The sequence below is a fragment of the Triturus cristatus genome, chromosome 7, assembly GCF_964204655.1.
Source record: "Triturus cristatus chromosome 7, aTriCri1.1, whole genome shotgun sequence".
Classification (NCBI taxonomy): Eukaryota; Metazoa; Chordata; class Amphibia; order Caudata; family Salamandridae; genus Triturus; species Triturus cristatus.
The window spans coordinates 742,436,646-742,457,443 of record NC_140590.1 but is presented as its reverse complement, the minus strand read 5'-3'; the positions used below and the strand labels follow the sequence as shown (position 1 = coordinate 742,457,443).

The window sequence follows — 20,798 nt, the reverse complement described above, 5'->3', positions numbered from 1 at the left end:
GTGTAGAGAACCTGTTTGCCTGTGTTTGGAATTGGAAAGGCTGAGCCCCAATGTCCATTATATAGGAGCCACCATTGCTACAAAGGGTCATGTGTCTAAATCATTTGGCAAGCCGTTGACGTCTTCGGCTACATAAGTAATAACACTAGATATCCTGCGTGGATGATAATGTGCCAGCCTTTCAGGTTGGTTTAGTAATTACAGGGGCACTCGTATTCCTCTGAATTCCCCAGTCACATAAAGTGCCTTCCTTTTTTCAGACCACTGCATAAACATGCAGAAAATAAGTCAACTTGGGTATATTCCCGATTATAGCTATCCTTGACCAAACCTATAGTCCTCGACTAAGGTCATCGACCCCATTGTTAGATTGTTTTCCCGCATGACGGGTGAGAATACAAGGTGATATATAGTGTAGTATAAGTCGATGTCCATGGTAAAGAAGTCTCTTGTTAAGTAACTATGTAAGTAACTGTAATAAACACAGGTGTCTGGGGAGGAGAATGGGCACATGTGAACATACAGCATTACATGTCACAGATGCTTACTGGGAAAGTAACATTTCTGTTTGAGGCACGAGAAGCTGTAGATACACATGCCTAGCATAGACTGAAAACCAGTTCTCCTCCTTAAGCGATGGTAACCTTGTGTGAGTTACAGTGGTCTGAAATAAGGCCCGTAGGACTGCTAGTCCGACACTGGCTTGCTGACGTGCCAATACATCTATTAAGTAATGGTTTGTAGATGTAGGAGAGGTAAACTTGTAGCTGCCTTCCATATATCAGCTATAGGTATGTTTCCTAGGAAGGCCACTGAAGCACCATTTTAGGTTTTGCCTGCATAGCGCTTGCACTGTGTTTGTGAAATATTTTGTTTTTAATATAAAGTTAAAAAGGACTGCCACTCGCCACCTCTCTTTCCTGGCCTTTCATTGGTTCCTGTGCTTGCCACTAACTTTTCCTTCATTTCTACTGCTGTAGCATATTTTCCTGCATTTACCAATGCTTGTTCCTCCTCTGCTTCTCTCATCAGTTTCCTGTTGCCGAAATACTATTAACATACGTTTTGGTGGAACTATTTTTTTCATAAAGTTTTGCCTCATTCTGCTTTTTCATCTTTCAGCAGATTTATATAGCGCAATTTATTTCTGGGAGACATTAAGCTATTTGCCCAGAATCACACGCTGTTGCGGCGCAGAGACTTTAACCGTGATCCCCAGCTCTCGAGTCAGCAGCACTGGCTGCTACCCACATCCTCTCCACTCCTGTGATACTGTTTTCTTTTTACTTTTCCTTTTTAATCAATCTCTCTCTCTCTCGTTCCTTTTCCATCTGCATACCCGGATAACAGGCCCCTCATCTGTAAAATGCTGCCCTGTCACCCCTCTACCTTGCCTCGGCTCTGTGCAGATCTCCCTCATGCGTTCTGTCTCTCACAGCCCATGACGCTGTGATGCATGCCTAAGTTGCTCTCAGACTTCACAGAGGTTCTTTGACTGGAAAGAGGATTTTTGCGAGTGTGGGGAAGGTTGTAGATTACAGAGAGGCACTCGCACAGCTGTCTAGTGAAGAGGTTTGCACGCCATGTAAAATCTTCCATTCAGCTCGGAGGTCCCTTTATAATCTTACATTTCTGAAGTGTGGCAGTGTGCACTGCACACATACTCACACATACTCATTCACATTACGTCTCATTAAGGGGCAGCTACAGTAAGAGGCGTGCTTGAGGGGTAGGCAGTCGCAGTTCAACAGAAATCTTTTCATTTTTGGCAGATAGTCTAATTTGCCCCTGCATGTGTGAACATAACACGCATGTCTGTTAAGTGCACATTCACCTCTGGGGCTTCTCGGCGCTAAATAACAGAGGTGGATTGGTACCCATCGCAGTGGTACTCATTTTATGTTTCATGTAAATATGTAATTAAAAGCACTACGTTTTGTGTTATCTAATCTCACTTCGATTCACAGCACTGCGTTGTGTCTGTTATACAACAAAATGTATGTAAAGTTCTCGGTTTATCACTCCAAAAAAGTTGTGTCGGTCAGTGGTTTGCTGAGAAACTGCCTCGATTGTGTGATCCTGGGCAACTCACTCTGTATCACTGTGTTTAAGAAGATCGTAATTCCTCAAAGTGAAGAGCTTAGAAGTTGTGTCTGTACGGAGGAGCTATTGCCAGTCTTCGGCGCAGAGTGCTTTGGTCTGGAGCTCGGCAGGGAGGAAGAGGCCCTCTTCTTTTTCGGTGTCAGTGCCGAGGAGTGTTTTTCGGCAGCGACGGTAGGCTGGCTCGAGCCCGAGCCGCCAGAAGGCTTGATGGGCTTCTTAACCGGGCCCGAAAGCAAGGTATGGGAAGCAGTGTCTACGCCCGAGTGAAGGCGTGACCAAAGCCTTCTTCGATGCCGTCGAGGGTGGGGGTCGATGTTAGTACTCATGCCCCTCTGTGCCAGAGTGATATCCTCGACATCTGAATCGTCGGCTTCGGAGGCGCTGATGAGGCCCTCTTTGGTGTGCTGCTCTTCCGGATTATCGACGCCTTCACCGAAGATGTTGTCGGGGATCGTAGTCGATAAGTGTGCCATTGTTCTCCTCGCTCGTCGGTCTCGAATCGTTTTCTTCGAACGGAGGGATTTGCAAGCCGGACAGTCTCTTGCCTCGTGTTCTGGGGAGAGGAAGAGGTTGCACACCTCATGGAGATCGGTGTGAGGAAACTTTGACCCACATCGAGGACACTTCTTAAATGGAGTCCTTTCCATGAGCCAGGACTGGGGCCTAGGTAGGCCCGAAGGCCTTCGGAAAACGACCGGAATCGAAGACTTTGAATGGAGAGTCGCGTTGAGTGTTGGAGATCGCGATCGAAACAATACCGCGGAAGGGGAAGGATTGCGCGCCGATTAGAACTGAAAACGGTTCGGAACCGGAGCGCGAAGAATACATCCGAGGCCGATAGCGGAAAAAGACAATCTGAGGATGGAGCCGAAGCCCATGCGCAATACGATCCAAAGGAGGAGTCACATACCTCGTGATTTCCAATGACTTTCCAAGAGAAAAACAACTGCAAACATCCGGGCCCAACACCAGATGGCGATCTATGCACAGTGTGTAATCTGCAGCTCATATGCCTCGAACATATCTTTTTTAAAAATTCATTTTACAAATTTTCTCACATGCAGTTCTGCTTCTTGGCATGTTCACTCGTTTTAAAAACCTCTTATAGTCTATATTACAGGTTAAAAAAGTATCGGGCATTTATACAAAAAATCAAGTGACACTGTATACCATTCATGTGATTTCAAAAGTGTACATAATCTACACCTACTTGGCCTATTTAAACTATAAGTCTTCATAGGGTTAATCTGGGGATATGGGGGCGCTCCTTATAGTCACACCCTGTTGGAAGAAAATGAGGAAAATAGATTCAAGCACAGCATGTTTATTAGGCGCTCTGAAAAAGGATTTTTAAACAGAAGGTACATCAGGGTCCCTCCTGCTTTTATATTGCTCACTTCGTCAAAGACCAGCGCCCGCGTCTTGACCTACTTGGCTCCCTGCACGTCTATCAAGGGGCGGAAGCCGGCTGTTTCGGGTCTTTTCCTCTTTCGTCATGTGACCATCACATAATCGGAAGGTCTGTGAATGAACTACAAATTTCTTGGAAATTTTAGTTTCTATTTCCACAGTGGATGTGAATCAGTGTCTTATTGGTCTTGGTCATGTAGATCAATGTGTGTTTAAAGATAGAGAGAGACCCCTTGTCAAATTCAAGGGAATAGGGTACTTTTCCAAGTAGCAGCTAGCAGTCCCTTGAACTCACATATATTAAAAACAATGTAAATTTATGAAGATAGTCACTGTACTCAAAATTAAGTTAATAAACCATGTACATTTATTTTATAAAAACATATGTTTGATCACATTTAAAAACATACCTATATATTCATTACTTTTCCAATATGCATCCTAAATCTAATCACATACAATATTTCATGACTGACCTGTATATACAAAGAATTTCAAACAGAATAACACATTTGTCTTACACAAATCAAATAATTAAAACCTATACACGCCCCTATTTTAAGCCCACATCACAGAGAGAATACAACATGAAAAAGACACTCTACTTTGTCATACAATATACATCCAATTAAAGACAATTGAGAGGATTAAACACTTGTAAGATCTTGACCCATTTATCCTATCAAGTGGATATCCGTTTCTTTGGATTGTATTTATTCTATGCGTCGACGCGTTTCGATGGGCTTACTTTCTGCCACTATCTTTATCAAGACCAATGATCAATGTTTTTTTCTCTCATTCAGTGTTGGATTTTTTGATCTTCAACTGATGATACTTCTTGTGTAGCAGCAATTATTAATAATTGCTGCTACACAAGAAGTATCATCCAACCATCTGTAAGAGGTTGCGCCAAAAAGGAACTAGGAGCAATATACTCAGTTGAAGATCAAAAAATCCAACACTGAATGAGAGAAAAAAACATTGATCATTGGTCTTGATAAAGATAGTGGCAGAAAGTAAGCCCATCGAAACGCGTCGACGCATAGAATAAATACAATCCAAAGAAACGGATATCCACTTGATAGGATAAATGGGTCAAGATCTTACAAGTGTTTAATCCTCTCAATTGTCTTAAATTGGATGTATATTGTATGACAAAGTAGAGTGTCTTTTTCATGTTGTATTCTCTCTGTGATGTGGGCTTAAAATAGGGGCGTGTATAGGTTTTAATTATTTGATTTGTGTAAGACAAATGTGTTATTCTGTTTGAAATTCTTTGTATATACAGGTCAGTCATGAAATATTGTATGTGATTAGATTTAGGATGCATATTGGAAAAGTAATGAATATATAGGTATGTTTTTAAATGTGATCAAACATATGTTTTTATAAAATAAATGTACATGGTTTATTAACTTAATTTTGAGTACAGTGACTATCTTCATAAATTTACATTGTTTTTAATATATGTGAGTTCAAGGGACTGCTAGCTGCTACATGTAGATCAATGGCCAATATTTTAGGCTTGGATTCATAATTGTGATTACATCGCAAATGACATGTTTTTGTTTCTTGAACAGAAAGTGACTTGTCATGTGATCTGCTTATGAACTACAGAACTACTAGATTTATGGGAATTGTAGTTCTTCTCGGATGTGGTTTAAATCCATCCTAGAGGAAAGATTCTACTATAGTAGAAAATGTTAGTTTATCCTTCACGGATGACTATGTGAATCAAATATTGATTCATTACTATCAGACAATAATGTGGCACAAACAATTGTTCAAACCCATGATTGAGAGTGGTGGTACTAGACCCCACCCCACCTGCGGGAGGGGTGGAGATGTTATGCAATGTCACAAAGTAATTCCAACAGCTTATGTATATTTGTAAATTGGTGCATAGTACTCAGTAGTGTGTGTGTTTAATAAATGTACTCTTACTTTTATAAAGCAAAGTACAAACTGGACAATCAATTATTGAGTGTTATTTCTGCGCACTTGCAAATGGCGATTACTAGCCCACACCACCTCCCTTGAGTAAGCATCAGACTGCTCTGCAACGCTACCCTCTGAGAGTCAGGTGCTACAATTGGGTGTTTGGTTCCCAGTTAAGGACACATGTAGTCATGTTATTTGTGCAGGCCTCACAAATACTGCCTCGTCCTCCAACAGCCCATATCAGTTGATTAGAGACAATAAGACGTTCTGTCAAAATCTCATTAAAGTCCTCTTGTTTGTCTCTAGGGAGGTAGTCCACAAACTGCTGGAGCAATTCCCACAGCGCCCAGTCGTATCTGCCTAGTAAGGCTGCGGCACTGGCTGCTTTCATGGTAGTCGATGCTGTGTTGCACACCTTCCTCCCTACGGAGTCTATTTTTCGTCTCTCTGTCCAATGGCACTGTCAAAGTATTGCATGTTGCTTCTTTGCTGCCACCACAATGACAAAATCTGGAGCAGAGTCTGTCTGCAGGAAGGCTCAGTCCTGCTCTGGCGGATGGTATTTCTTCTGCAGCCTGGATGGAGCGGACTTAATTGAAGCTTATTTTTGCTGTAGTATCTCAAATATTACAGACGCTGTAGGAGTTGGAGCGGACACTGGGATATTTAACTTCGAACCACACCACACCACAACCTCTTAAAAGGTAGAGATGTCATCTACCGGTGAAATGCATGGGGGAGGGGAGTCCAACAGTGTCGGAGTGTATCTCCCTGTGCTTAAGGAGGAGGTGTCCCTGGTATGTTTCGAATGAGACCTTTCTTCGTGGTGCCGATGATGAGAGCGTCTTGAATGAGAAGAAGAGGAGTGCCGTCGTCTGTGAGACCTAGACCTTGCTCTTGGAGCTGGGGGAGGCGGAATAGGAGGCCTTGGTTCCACATCTGGTAGAGGGGGGGATGCGGAGGAGGAAGCGTTGGCATCAGAGAGGGGACATCCTGAGACGGAGAATAGGTCTGGGAATAATCCAAATCTGTTGTAGATTTGTCTTCTCTTTTTATGTGCGTCCGGAAGCCTTGAGGATGCTGAAGACTATCTTTTCGTCCCCTTCTACGTCGAACTACTCATGCCTCGATGGCAGATCTCGTCTCGATGTCAATCGGTGGTGTCTCAATGGCGATGTCTTGGCGCCGACCGACGGTGGCAGTGTCAGCGATCAACGGTGGTGTCACGACGTCGAGCGACTGTGGCGGTGTGTTGACGTCGATCGGCGGGGATGCATTGACACCGATAAAGACCTCGACAGCTACCTGCAAGGCGTTGCCATCTGCAGTGGGCTTCCTGATGTTGAACGGGGTGTCTTCGTTGCCAGCGTTGCAATCGGCATTGAAATTCTTCCTCTTGATGTGGAACATCGAAGTTTATTCGACATTGAGCCCTGGGTCGTCGATCACCGCAGTTTTCCAGCCGACCGGCGCAGTTTTTCAGCCCTTCTTCTGCTGGAAAGCCCTCCAGAGACTGAAGGCAGAGCCCTGGTAGAGGACTGACCCTCTCCTTGCCCTGAGGTCCCACTTGAAGATTGTGCCTGCTATTTCCGTCGCTCCTCTGCTCCCTGGAGACTAATCTTCTCTCTGTCATGCAGAGTGCGCTTTGACAAAGTTTTACAAATTAGACGAGAGTCAGTACCATGACTGTCTAGCAAACAGAGTATACAAACTATGTGAGATCAGTCTTGGCCTTCTTTTTTACCACAGTCTGACCACTTATCAAAAAGAGATGGTATTTGTAAGTGAAAACTGTACAAATGCCTGTCGGAAAAAGACAGAAAAGGATAGGGGAAAGGCCGAAGACGTCGAGTGAAGTAGTTATTTGGGAAATTCAGAAGTGAATTTTGAAGAGAAAAACAAAATTGGTCGAGCTCAATGCTCCACGGTCCTGAATGCAGGAGCTGGAAAAAAGGAACTGATGTAACTGCGACTAGCTGTGCATGATGGATTCCTTTGAATTCTTAAAGGCACACCCTATATTTTCAAGACATATACTGACAGCCTATGAGGCTAATCTGTCCTCCCGCTTTTATCTCGGTCATGAAAAAAGGAGTTTGTGAAGGGAATTCTTCTTTGTGTTAAACACTGCAAAACTGCGCACAATATAGTGTACAGGTACCCTTTTTTCACTTCACGATGAAGATCTGGCCAGTGTAGCCTATGAATTTAGGCTGCATTATTGTCTATCTCTCTCTTAAGTGAGTTTACAGGCCTTCCTGAAGAAAGGCAAACAATATCCACTTAAAAAGATATATCTAAAAGAAGTGCTCCGGGGTTCCCGCACGTGGGTGGGACTATTCAAGTGCTTATGACGATACATGGAAATCCCCTGCAAGAGAACAATAATTATGAAAAACGTGTATTTTGTACATTTAAAAAATGTGTTGTAGGATCATGTAAGGGCAGATGAGATTACTATAATTTATGAATACCTCATTACTATAATTTATGAATAACACATTCCCATGATCGTGACCGTTTTATTACACAACGTGCCTAATGATGAATGATACATTTTAAGAGTTGTAGAGGCTCATGATGTCCATCTATAGGCAATGTGATTAGAGTATCACTCACTTGATGCATTTTATCCACTCTTCTTTCTCTTCCGTCGTAGGTGCAGAGATCCGATACACAGTGTGATTGCCTTCCACCACTCGTCCATCAGCCTCAGTCTTGCAGGCTTTGATTACCTGGTCTTTATTGTCTGGGATGTACAGTTCAAAGCAGTTCTGAGAATTGAAAACGAGGGAGAGGCAGGAAGTAAATACATAAAGGTCAAGAGAAGTTCTATCAGTTTTTACTTTTATGAAAGTTAACATAATGCAATATACCATCAGGTACAGAGACAGCATGGGATCTCATATATATAGTCAACACAGACCCTTCTCAGCAACTCTCTAATTGGCTGGTCATTAAACAGGCAGAGTTAATCTTATATGGTATTTTATGTACTTCATGCAAATATCCCTAGTAACTAACGTTCATAAATGTGATGGAATCGATACATTTGATCTATATATATGGCATTAAATATTTGCTACACTATGTTTAATACTGGTGTAGGTAGGACTATAGCAAAGGGATAATGTTACTTACCCAGTAAGCATCTGTTCTTGGCATGTAGAGTTGTAGATTCACATGTTTTGCATACTCCTGTCATCTAGTGTTTGGTCTGGACGCTTGCATGATGTTTTTCTTCAAAGAAGTCTTTCCTAGTCGTGAGCTCTACATGCCAAGAACAGAAGCTTACTGGTTAACTAACATTATCCGTTTGAGGCATGTGTGCTGTAGATACACTTGCTTTGCATAGACTATAAAGCAGTATACTCCCAAAGCTGTGGCTAACCTGTAGATGTTGCAGTTGTTTGGAACACTGTTTTAAGTACTGCTTGGCATACATTAGCCTGTTGACATGCCAACACATCTACACAATAGTGTTTGGTAAATGTGTGTGCTGTAGACCATGTAGCTGCCTTACATATGTCAGCTAGAGGAATGTTACGTAAAAAGGCCACTGAAGTCCCTATTTTGCAAGTGGAATGCGCTCTAGGGGGTATTGTTAAAGTTCTTTTAGCTTCAGCATAGCATGTTTGAATGCATTTAACAATCCATCTGGCAATACCAGATTTTGAGATATGATTGCCTTTGTGAGCTGGAGCAAATGCAACAAACAGTTGTTTTGCGAAAGTCTTTTGTCCTATCTATGTAGTACAATAAAGCTCTTTTAACATCAAGCGTGTGAAGAGCACGTTCTGCTACAGAATCAGGTTGAGGAAAGAAAACTGGTAACTCAACCAATTGGTTTATATGAAAAGCAGAAACTACTTTGGGAAGGAATTTAGGGTTGGTGCGGAAAACTATCCTGTCTTTGTGTAGCTGAAAGAAGGGTTCTTCTAAGGTTAATGCCTGTAGCTCACCAACTCTCCTCAGTGATGTGATGGCAATGGCAATTGCAAAGGGCACTTGTGCAATGGTTCAAAACGTGGCCCATGAGCCTTGTGAGAACAATGTTGAGAGTCCATACTGGGGCATGAGGAATCCTTGGTGGTATTACTCTTTTTAATCTTTTCATGAAAGCTTTGATTATGGGGACCCTGAATTGTGTAGGATGTTTTCTATTCCGTAAGTAAGCAGGTACTACTGCAAGGTGCAAACGAATAAATGTGTAAGCTAGTCCAGTTTGCTGTAAATGTAAGAGGTAACAGATGTTTTGTATAGAAGCATCTAAAGGATTTATTTTGTTGTTGTGCAATATAACAAATCTTTTCCATTTTGCTGCATAACAAGCTCTGGCGATAGGCCTTCTTGCTTCCTTTAGAATATTTATACAGTCTGGTGGTAAGTTTAAATAACCGAACTCCATGACTTCAGGCGCCAGATCGCTGGATCCAGTTTTTTGGGATTTGGATGTCTGATTTCTCCATGGTTCTGTGTGAGGAGACTGGAGGTGAGGTGCAGCTTTTGAAGTGGAACTATTGACAGCTCCAACAGGGTGGTGTACCATGGTTGACGGGCCCATGTGGGAGCTACTGGAATTAGTGTGAGGGATGTTTGCCTGAGTTTCTGAACCACACACGGAATGAGCGGGAGAGGCAGAAAAGCGTAGGTAAATATCCCTGACCAGTTCATCCATAGGGCATTTCCCTTTGAGAGTGGGTGTGGGAATCTGGAGCCGAAGCTTGGGCATTTTGCGTTTTTGGTTGTGGAGAACAGGTCTATCTGTGGAAAACCCCATTATTGATAGTAGGGAACGAGAAACTTGGGGATAAAGTTCCCACTTGTGAATTTGTTGTCTCCTTTTGCTGAGGAGGTCGGCAATTAAGATTATTTACTTCTGGGAGAGGTTCTGCCAAAAGATAAATCCTGTGATGGATTGCCCAATTCCAAATGGCTTGAGCAAGTGTTGACAGTTGGGGAGAGTGTGTCTCCCCGTTTCTGCACATAATACATTGCTGTCATGTTGTCTGTTCGGACTAGGACACATTTGGCCATGAAGTGAGTTTGAAAAGCTTTAATGGCTAGATAAACTGGTAATAGCTCTAGACGGTTAATGTGGAGACTTTTGTGCTTGTTGCTCCACAGGCCCTATATTGTGTGACCTTTGAGATGAGCCACCCAACCTGTTAGAGATGTGTCTGCTGTGAGCACGATCTGTGGAATAGGGTCTGTTAGACCCGGCCTCGTAGCATGGCTCTTCCTGTCCTCGCACTACCTAACCTGGTACCAGGGACCCCAAGCACACGGCCCAGCCGATCCTTCCCACCAGAACACACACACGCAGCCCGGGCCTCCCCGTCCATGGCCTCTCTCCTTTCGGCCACCCCGGGCACGCGTGCCCACTTCGTGCACCAAGATGGCCGCCCGGCCCCAGCACAACCCGGGCCTAGAGGCGCCACTCCGGCTGGAGGACATCACGCTTCCAGGGGATGAGAGAGGGAGGAGCAGTTTCTATCGCACCTCTGAACTCCCCTGGGACGATGGGTTTCGATCGGCCCTCCGGCCTCCCTGAGGGCTGGCTCCACGCCTGCTGGGTGTCTGGGACTCCTCCCGACCCGGCCCTGAAAGGATCAAAAGACAATAGCAGGAAACCTCGACAAGCGACCCCCAGGTGACAAGACCCCTGCCTGCACAAACTCCGGACATCAAAGAGGGGTCGACCTATAACAAGGGGTGCTCTGGGACTGTCCGGCAGATTCGCCTTGGAACATCTGAGCCCTGCTGAGTGACTTGCGGCTCCCCGAAGAACGTAAGACCTCCGAACCTATGCTTGAGCCCTGCTGAGTGACTCGCGGCTCCCTGAAGATCGTAAGACCTCCGAACTTGTGCTTGAGCCCTGCTGAGTGACTCGCGGCTCCCCGAAGAACGTAAGACCTCCGAACTTGTGCTTGAGCCCTGCTGAGTGACTCGCGGCTCCCTGAAGATCGTAAGACCTCCGAACTGGTGCTTGAGCCTGCTGAGTGACTCGCGGCTCCCCCTGACTCTCTTTGGTTCCGCCGGACCCCACGACGACAAGCGTATCCCCCAGCTCGAGGATTGTGAGCTGTGCGCCGGGTACGTTCCTGACTGTCCCGCTACCTCCTACCCCCGCCAAGACTCTGTGAGCCCACGCTCTGCTTGTAAATATCTGCCTTACTGATCATAAAGATCCTACCACTTCGATTTGATAAAGCTTGAATCTTAAGAACCCGCGGTGTGGTGTCTCTTTCTCGTGTGGTGCCAAGTGTACGATCCTAGGTACGAGATTCCTCCCCTGCGGAATCTCCCGCCAGTGCCCGGCTACGATACTTTGAGGGTGGGTCTCAGGACAGTCAGGGCCCCCTCCGGGCTCCTCTGAGGTCGCCTTCTAACAGGGTCGATGAAAGGCCGGCCTTTTGATGAGTTTTGTGGGTTCCCCCAACTGCAGAGCGCAATGGGCATGGCCGTCTACCAACACTAGATCGGTTAACTGACCCTGTAACTGATTCCACTGACGCACTAAGCACTCTTGTAGGGGGCGCATGTGAAGCCTTGCATGGGGTACAATTGCGATGCGAGACGCCATCATTCCCAGCAGTTCCATGAACACTTTGGCTGGTAAAGCTTGGTTAAAACTGTAGAATTATAGCCTGAATATAGCATATTCTGACTACATTGGGAGAGGCTAGAGCTTTAACAGTCTAGACTGGCTCCTAGGTAAGAACTGCATTTGAGAGGGATGCAGGTGAGATTTTTGAGCATTGATTGTGAACCCCAGTTGATGAAGTAAATCTATTGTGATCTGTGTGTGTTGTAGAAAGTTCTGGTGAGAGCTGGCTTTGATCAGCCAGTCGTCTGGATAGGGGGAAGACTTGAATCTGCTGTCTTCTGAGATGAGCGGCGACTACTGCCAGGCATTTGGTAAAAACTCTGGGCGTTGTTGTCACTCCGAAGGAAGCACCTTGAGCTGGTAATGCTTGCCTGCTATCAGAAATCTGAGGTATTTGCGATGAGCTGGGTGAATTGGAACATGAAAATGTGCATCTTTTAAATCTAGATTAGACATAAAATCTGCTCTTTCTAAAAGTGGGAGTACCTGTTGAAGGGTCACCATGTGAAAGTGATCTGACAGTAGTATATAATGGTTTAACTCTCTGAGATCTAGAATAGGCCTTAGGGAACCGTCCTTTTTGAGAGTGAGGAAATACCGAGTAAACCCCTGAGCCCTGGTACTGTATTGGGACTGGCTCTATTGCTCCTTTTCATAAAGGAAATTGAACCTCTTGTTCTAGCAATTGTAGGTGTTCTGGAGACAGTTTGTGGGATCGAGGTGAAATGTTTGGGGGATTGCTGGTAAGCTCCAGGCAATAACTCAAAATGGGGGGACACTGTTCCGTAGGTGGGGGTACCAGGAGTCACCCACTCAACCCAGTGAAAAAGGGAAAAAGAAAGAAAAAGACAAAAGACAGTCCTAGGTCTAGAACCCATTGGTCCGAGGCAAGAACAAGTCTCGTCTCTTGTTGCCCTCACACACCCCAAAGAACGTAAAATGTCATGCTTCATCATCGGGCGTTAGCTCCTCGTCGGCAGGCGCTGCAATGCCTTATGGGTCCCCCGAAGGGTCACTTTAGCGGAGATCTTTTAAGAACTGCCGTCAGATGGGTGCGGGAGTGTGGGGTGAGTCCTATGAGAAGGGTGAGAGAGTGTGTGTAAGTTAAAACTGGCTAAGGATTACTAAAAGGGGATATTAAATTGTGGCGGTACCCTTGTCAAAATAAAAAATCCTGAATGTGGTCTGTTACTCCAGTAGGCGTAATGTGCCCAGGTAACTAAAAGGTCGACATGTTTCGCGCCTGGTTGGTCACAAAGATCCGTGGTGCTTCATCAGGACCAGAAAAACAAGTTGTGGTGTAAAAGTGCAAGTGTTTAATGTTTGTTCCTTTTCTTGTTGTCTCATTTCTCTCCTAGGTCACATTAGGAGCGGTTCAACTAGTCAGTTGTAGCCTAACTGTAGGGTACACAGTTGTGGCCCACCCTGACCTCACAGAGTGTCGTTTTATCCCTTTTACTCATTAGCACTTTTACACCACAACTTGTTTTTTGGTCCTGATGAAGCTCCACGGATCTTTGTGACCAACCAGGCACGAAACATGTCAACCATTTAGTTACCTGGGCACATTACGCCTACTGGAGTAACAAACCACCTTCGGGTTTTTTATTCTGACAAGGGTACCACCACAATAAATATCCCCTTTTGGTAACCGTTAGCCAGATTTCACGTACACACACACACTCACTCTCCTCATAGGACTCACCCCCACACATCTGACGGCAGTTCTCAAAAGATCTCTGCTAAAGTGACACTTCGGGTGACCCGTAGGGCATTGCAGCACCAGCCCGACGAGGAGCAAACGCCCGATGATTAAGCATGACATCCTTCGTGGTGTGTGAGGGCAACAAGAGACAAGACTTGTTCTTGCCTCGGACCAGTGGGTTCTAGACCTAGGACTATCTCTTGTCTTTTTCTCTTTTTCATTGGGTTGAGTGGGTGACTCCTGGCACCCCCACCTGCGGAACAGTGTCCCCCCATTTTGAGTTGATGACTAGATTTAGGAGCACGGACACTGGACCATAATCACCCCCTCACCCCCCCCCCGTTGATACAAGCTCCAGACAACAACAATGTTGGATAATTCCAATCACCCATTTGTCTGTTGTTATGGACTGCCAAACAGGGAGAAATTGTTGAAGTCTTCCCCGGATAGATGTGGTGTAGTCGGGGAGGGGGGGAACGTGGGCAAGTCACTGTTTATTATGGGAAGGGGAGCTATGTGGTGTGTTGCCCTTACCCCTACTTTTGAAAGTGTTGCCTCTATAACCTCCTCAAAAAATTCCTCTGGAGGGAGAAGACTGGTTGTTACCTTTATATGTTGAGGTATTCTGGTCTGGGGATAGGGTTTTAGACTCTCCTCTGTATAAGGAGCTATGAAAGGAGCCTCTGTTGGATGGAGACTGGAGCGCTACCATGGACTTGGCCACTTGAGAGTCCTTTTTCATCTTCTTTAACGCTTGACCTATGCTTGGACCTAAGAGATGATCACCTGAAGGCTTTAGTTTCATCTTCTTTGCCGGGCCAGAAGGTGGGGCGAGAGAAGTGTTGGAATGGCGTCCACCTAGGCCAGAGGGTGAAGGTGTTACCATAGCCTTGTCCGACATGGAGGGGTGAGAGGGGTCAGTAGGGTCGACGTCTGTACTTACGACCCGTTGACCTGGTGGAATGCGGTCGTCATCGTCTGCTTCGTCATCGGCCTGCTGACCATCTTCGGAATCGGGGTCTTCGGATTGAGAATCGATGACCAACTGTTCCTCGGTGTCTTTTAACTCCTGTTGATCAGGAGTCTCTGGGACGATGTTGTCGACTGGAGGCGCTGAAGCTTGAGCCATGGCCCTTCGAGCCTGTCGATCTTTGATGGTTTTCTTCGACTTGAAGGAGGTGCAAGCCTGGCAGTGTCGACTTTCGTGTTGTGGCGACAAACAGAGGTTGCAGACTTGGTGCAGATCAGTGTGGGGGAATTTGTGTCCACACTGAGGGCACTTTTTGAAAGGTGTCCTTTCCATCGGCAAGGGGCCTGATGGCGCAGGTATGCCCGACGGCCCGTGTGGACAACCAGAATAGAAAGATAGAGGTTTTGAACGATGCGCGTCGAAGAGGGATCGCAATCGAAAACAATTCAGACAATAGGGTGATGGATTGCGTGTCGAATGGTCGATCGGTAACAATCCTGACCGGGAGCACGACAAACACATCCGAGCCCGATGGCGGAAAAAGAACAATCTTAAGATGGAGTCAATGCCCATGCGCACTATAGTCCATAGGAGGAGTTACCTATCTTGTGACTACAAAGACTTCTTCCAGGACAACAACAAAGTGTAATCATCCGGGCCCACCACCAGATGGCGACCTATGCACAGTGTGTGATCTGCAGCTCATATGCCTCGAACATTAGTTTACCTTCATTTTCTAAGTCCTGAGCCTTAGCTTTATGCTCATCTGGGAAATATTGGAGCAATTGCTCCATCTCATCCCAGTGTGCCCTGTCGTACCTGGCTAAAAGACCCTGTGTATTCGCAATGTGCCATTGAATCGCAGCTTGAGCAGCTATGCGCTTGCTAGAAGTATCAATTAACATGGACTCCTTATCTGGCGGAGGAGCACCTCCTGATGTCTGGGAATTCGCCCGCTTATGAGCGTTAGACACTACCAGAGAATCTAATGGTAACTGGCCCTTGATAAATATGGGGTCTCTAGGGGAAGCTTTATATTTTTTGTCAACCCTAGGAGTCAATATGCGTGCTCTTACTGGGTCCTTAAAAGTCTCATCAGCATGTCTCATCATGCCTTTAAGCATGGGAATTGTTTGTGATGACCTATGTATGGATCTTAAAGTTTCGAACAAAAAATCTTCATCTGGTAATTCTTTGTGTAATGCCACCCCATGATATTGTGCAGCCCTGGCAATGAGTTCTTGATGGGAGGCATTGTTGTCTGGAGGAGATGTCTTGGTTAAAGGTCTGGATCATTATCTGCTGGGGGATCCATTGTATAATCTGTCCATGGATCTATTGGGAGATGTATCTCCCCATCATCAGCATCGTCATCGTGAGATTGTGGAGAATCCAGAGGTGTAATTTGCAAGGGATTCTCAGGTGGAGAAGGAGGCTGTGGAGGTGGTGATGGTAGATGCAAAGGACTTGTGGTAACAGATTTCCTCTTTAAAGGGATCTTGTAAGAAGAAATCTCATCAGCTAGCTTCCGTTTGTGAGGCGGTTTCGTGTGAATACGGCCAGTCTCAGGGTTAATATATAGCTTTTTTGCTTCGGATTTGGTGTTAATGGAACAATGTCTATATTCAGATCCGAAGGGCTATTTCGGTACCAAAGTTTTCGGTGCCGGCGTAAGTTGGCCTTTCGGCGCAGAAGGTTTTGGCTCTGAAGGTTGCTTGAATTTTGGCACAGAGGATTTCGTCTCTGAGACTAACTTTTGTTTGGAACCAGATGGCTTCGGTTCCGAGGAGGACATTTGACAACTCTGTACCGAGCTTGAAGGCTTGACTTGGTGTTTGAGCCAAGCCTGAAGGTGGGGCATCGTAAACGTTGTCTCAGTGCCGATCTTGGCCAGAAGGCCGAGGTGGTGCCAAACGCCTTGTGTTTCTTCAGAATAGTTTGTGGGGGCAAGGGGTCTTTAGTACTCACGTCACCTTGTCCCTGCGGCAGTTCTTCGGCATCGAAGTCTATCTCGAGCTCTGAGTCCTGTTTGGAGAAGGCTCCCTCCTCCTCTGCCACTGATGCCCTTATGTCTTCCTGACTGGAGTCTTCACCGAAGATGTCTGGCTTGTCTTAGATGCTTTGACGCTGCATCTCTGGACTTTGACCCCGATGATCGCGAAGAGTTTTTTTTATCGGAATGATCTGCAAGTGTCACAGTCTTTTTCTTTGTGCTCTGGAGACAATCATAGTTGCACACTTCGTGTGAGTCGGTGCGAGGGTACTTCACGTGGCACCCGGGGCAGAATTTAAACGGAGTCCAATCCATCGACGGAGAGCTGACTCGGCGCCGTTAGATCCGAAGGCCCTCCACGAGGCTTTCCGATCTAAAAGTCGGTTCCCTTGTCGAAACGATACACGGAGAAGTGGGAATCATGTACGAAACAATACCGCCGAAGGTAGAGAGGATTGTGCGTCAAGGTGAACCAGAAGAACGTTTTCGAACCGGAGCGCAGCAATACACGTCTGAACCCGATGGCGGAAAAAAACAATCAAACAATCGAGTCGATGACCGTGCACACCATCATCTTACCTCATGACTAGGAAAGACTTATTCGAAGAAAAACAACTTGCAAACATCCGGACCCAACGCTAGATGGCAGGAGTATACAAACCATGTGTATCTACAGCACACATGCCTCAAATATTCCATCAGTACCTGACAGATATACTTGGGAGAGATACATCAGGTGAAAGAGTATGTTTTGTATATTCACTACTTTAAGCAGCATATTTTAACTGGTCTTTCACCCTCAGAGGGCTCTTGATTTATGCGATTGCCACCTGGACTCGACCAAGATCAGCATTTTTGCTGCAGCAGTCCTAGCTCTTTTGGGAATGTCGATCACATATTCCAGCAGTGTCAATAGGGGGGTCTGGCTCAGAGTGTGGTCAGCTACGCTGTTATTTCTAATATTTCAGACCAGTATATTTATGCAGAAGGACAGAGCCCTGGCAGAAGTGAAGAATCAGAATATGGTGACTAAACCTTTAACAAGCCTGACTGACTCGAGAATCAAATTTGTGCATAAAGGCAGGAGTAAAATATAATTTATAAATTTAAAATGTAGCAACGTATGTCTATGGTTCATAGACTGACATTTGCATGCAATAATATTGCAAGAATTCATCAGACATTCCAATTTCTAGATCAGCAGCCCCAAAAGTGGGTGTGTCCCCTGAATATGGAAATCTTGAGAGCACAAAATACCGTGACCAGAATATTGAGACTCAAATATCGAAAGGTAAGTACAGATTTTGTATACTCAACTCCACCTTGACGAGATATATATATATAAATATATATCTTCAAGGTGTGTAGAGTGTAGATGTGGAATTAAGAATAGAAAATTATTGCTTCCTCTAGATGTACTAACCTTCCGATATTTTGTCCATGATAATCCAATATGATGATATTCCTATGGTCGATATTCAGCAGTACAATTAATTTATGCTTCGAAAAGGACATCTTTTCTGAGGGAGTTTGATTATGCTTATAGGCTAGAGACCCTAATTTTGGTTTCTTTAGCAGATATTAATAACGTGAGAAGGACATATTAGGTGCAGCAGAAAGAGTTGGGTTCACAGCTTACATAGTAGCTCACAAACAAAAACATATGAATAAATCCAACAAAGTGGTGAGTCCGTGCTCTTGAAACTGCTGCAGCATTATACACATTCCCTTCTCTATGCAATGCCATGTTTTGCCCTTATTGTGTTATATCTGAAAATGTGACATTTTATGGGATTAAATCCATTATCTCAGCATGGAAAACCTTTAAACAACTATTGGTACACATGTGGTGAGCATAGGCCCAATTTATACATAAATACACATCAACTGGAAATTGATTATGGATTAAAATGGCATTTGTGCTGCAATTTCCTAACCCACCATTACATTATCAAGGCACATCATATTCCTCTTTTAAACAAGTGCAGTACTAGCTCTGAGCTTAGAGAGCCAGTAGAGCACTCAGTGTACACTGACGTCTACCTATTCTTCTTTAGCTATGAGCACTACTTTCTGTTCCTCTATTTACTCTGTTCCAATCTGCCCTTTTAATAACTGAACATCTCAAATACTTCAACTGCTCTGGCTATCACTTAAATAGAGCATATGGGAAACCTTCCTGCTGAATCCAGTGCACACATTTTGGAGGTTTTAAATAGAACTTTCCCCCACAAATACCAGGAGTGATGTGGAGTACTTTTGTCCATCTCTTCCTCTCCACCTCCCTCTTCACTAACATAAAACACAGAAGCTCTGTAAACATAGAATTATCAGCATTTCCCCTCCTCTCCTTCTTCCCGGTCACTGGAAAGGAATTCACCATTGGATGTCTGAACATCAAACTACCCAATTAAGAACAGTCAAGTAAAAAACTATTATGACAAAGGGAGAGAAGTAAAGTTTTGAATGTTAAAAGTTTCTCTGCATCAGATTGTTAAGGATCACTGCTCCATCATGTGTAGCAAGGGGAGGCTGATTATAGGTGAAACACAACTTTAAGGCAAGAAATCTGAAAATGTACCTCTTCAAGGCGAGAAGTGACACCTCACGCTCCCCCCCGAAAATATGCCCTAGTACCAGAAATTCACAAATCCGTGTTCTATTAAGTATTGAAACTTATCAAAGTTGTCTAGTTAACTCGCACTCTCCCCCCAAGACATTGACTCACTGGCTTTTTTGCATCTTCCACCTCTCGGATACTCAGGTTTTCCAAGGGGATAATTCCTCGAGGCTCTTTGTCCTACAAGGAAAAAAAATACAAAATTGAAATCAATATGTATCTGTTTGTAGCATGCAGTGTTGTAGATTCACATGTTCTGCATACTACTGACATCTAGTGCTGGAATCCCATGTTTGCAAATTGTTTTTCTTCGAAGAAGTCTTTCGAGTCACACGATGTGCTGTAAATTCTCCCTTAGTGGGAAAGGTGCGTAGGCAATGACTATTCTTAGATTGTTTTTGGCACAGGAGGTGAGAATGTGACTGGAGTGTTGAATGACTGTAGCATCGTGCACGAGGTGTATTGTGCATGGTCAACTGGTTAATATTAGATGAGCTCTGCAATCTACAGAGGATGAAGGGTGGATTGCGATGAAGACTGTATACCTCAGGTGATGTGACTGTTGCCCTGTTGTTCTCTTTTCACTGACCTTTAAGTTTCACTGATATTGATTACAGTGCTGACAACACATCCTCTGAGAGCCATGCCTTAACACTGATGATTGCTTGATAGGTCAGTGTAAGATGGTGTCTGCTTTCCAGACTGTCTTCAGCCAACTCGGACTACCTCTTTCCCCAAGTCATTTTAAACCCCCCCTCACTCCCTTTCTTATTGTATATAGTGAATCAATTTTACATTGTGAAGAGGATTTCTTGGACAGGTGCAAAAATATTTTGCTGTTAATATACTCTGTCATGTTTAGGTTTGTCCTCACACAGTCATTGCATGTGTGATAATCTTAATAAAGAACTGCCTTGAAAAGTAAACAGGAGATTGTGGTTCTTCAATTTCTGCTGAAACTGTACTAATGTTGAGGGGAAACCAGCACACTCTGAATGTAGGAATATGTTCAAAATACTTGGGAGTTGTCTGATCCTGAAGCGCCCTGTGACAAACATGTTATTACTTGTAGTGTCTTTTCAATGAAATAGGCCTACAAAAACTTTATTGTTCACTGATTAGTCTATTGCATCTCTTGAGTTTCTTGTCTCTTCTCTTTAAGAGAATCTGGTGCATTTAATGAGAGCAAAGGCACTCTGTTGATTTTTAGCATCAAATTTCTTTCGATGTCCATGTTCTGTAAACATTGCATGATGAACATCACTTCACAAGCTGATGCCCAGTTTTAGTATTGAAACTACTACTAGTGGTCAGTAGGTTCACTTCCTCCAGATATGTATAAATATATATGCTTACCATCTAACTATCTGCACTGAGATGTGTATGCAGAGAAAAAGAGTAAAATATAGAAAAGTAGAGTCTGCCATGAACATGGGTCTCTACAAT

At 44.5% G+C, this 20,798-nt stretch overlaps 1 protein-coding gene across 3 annotated transcripts in view; it reads right to left on the bottom strand.

Moving 5' to 3' along the window:
• The window catches only part of CYTH1 (cytohesin 1), a 765,922-nt gene that overhangs the window by 14,237 nt on the left and 730,887 nt on the right, over window positions 1-20,798 (bottom strand). For all 3 annotated transcript variants that reach the window (XM_085617468.1, XM_085617467.1, XM_085617469.1), the window contains exons 11-12: window positions 19,461-19,532; window positions 8,074-8,228 (exon numbers count right to left, since the gene is read on the bottom strand). In XM_085617468.1, the coding sequence (XP_085473594.1) occupies window positions 8,074-8,228; window positions 19,461-19,532 (227 nt within the window). The remainder of the gene's footprint in view (window positions 1-8,073; window positions 8,229-19,460; window positions 19,533-20,798) is intronic.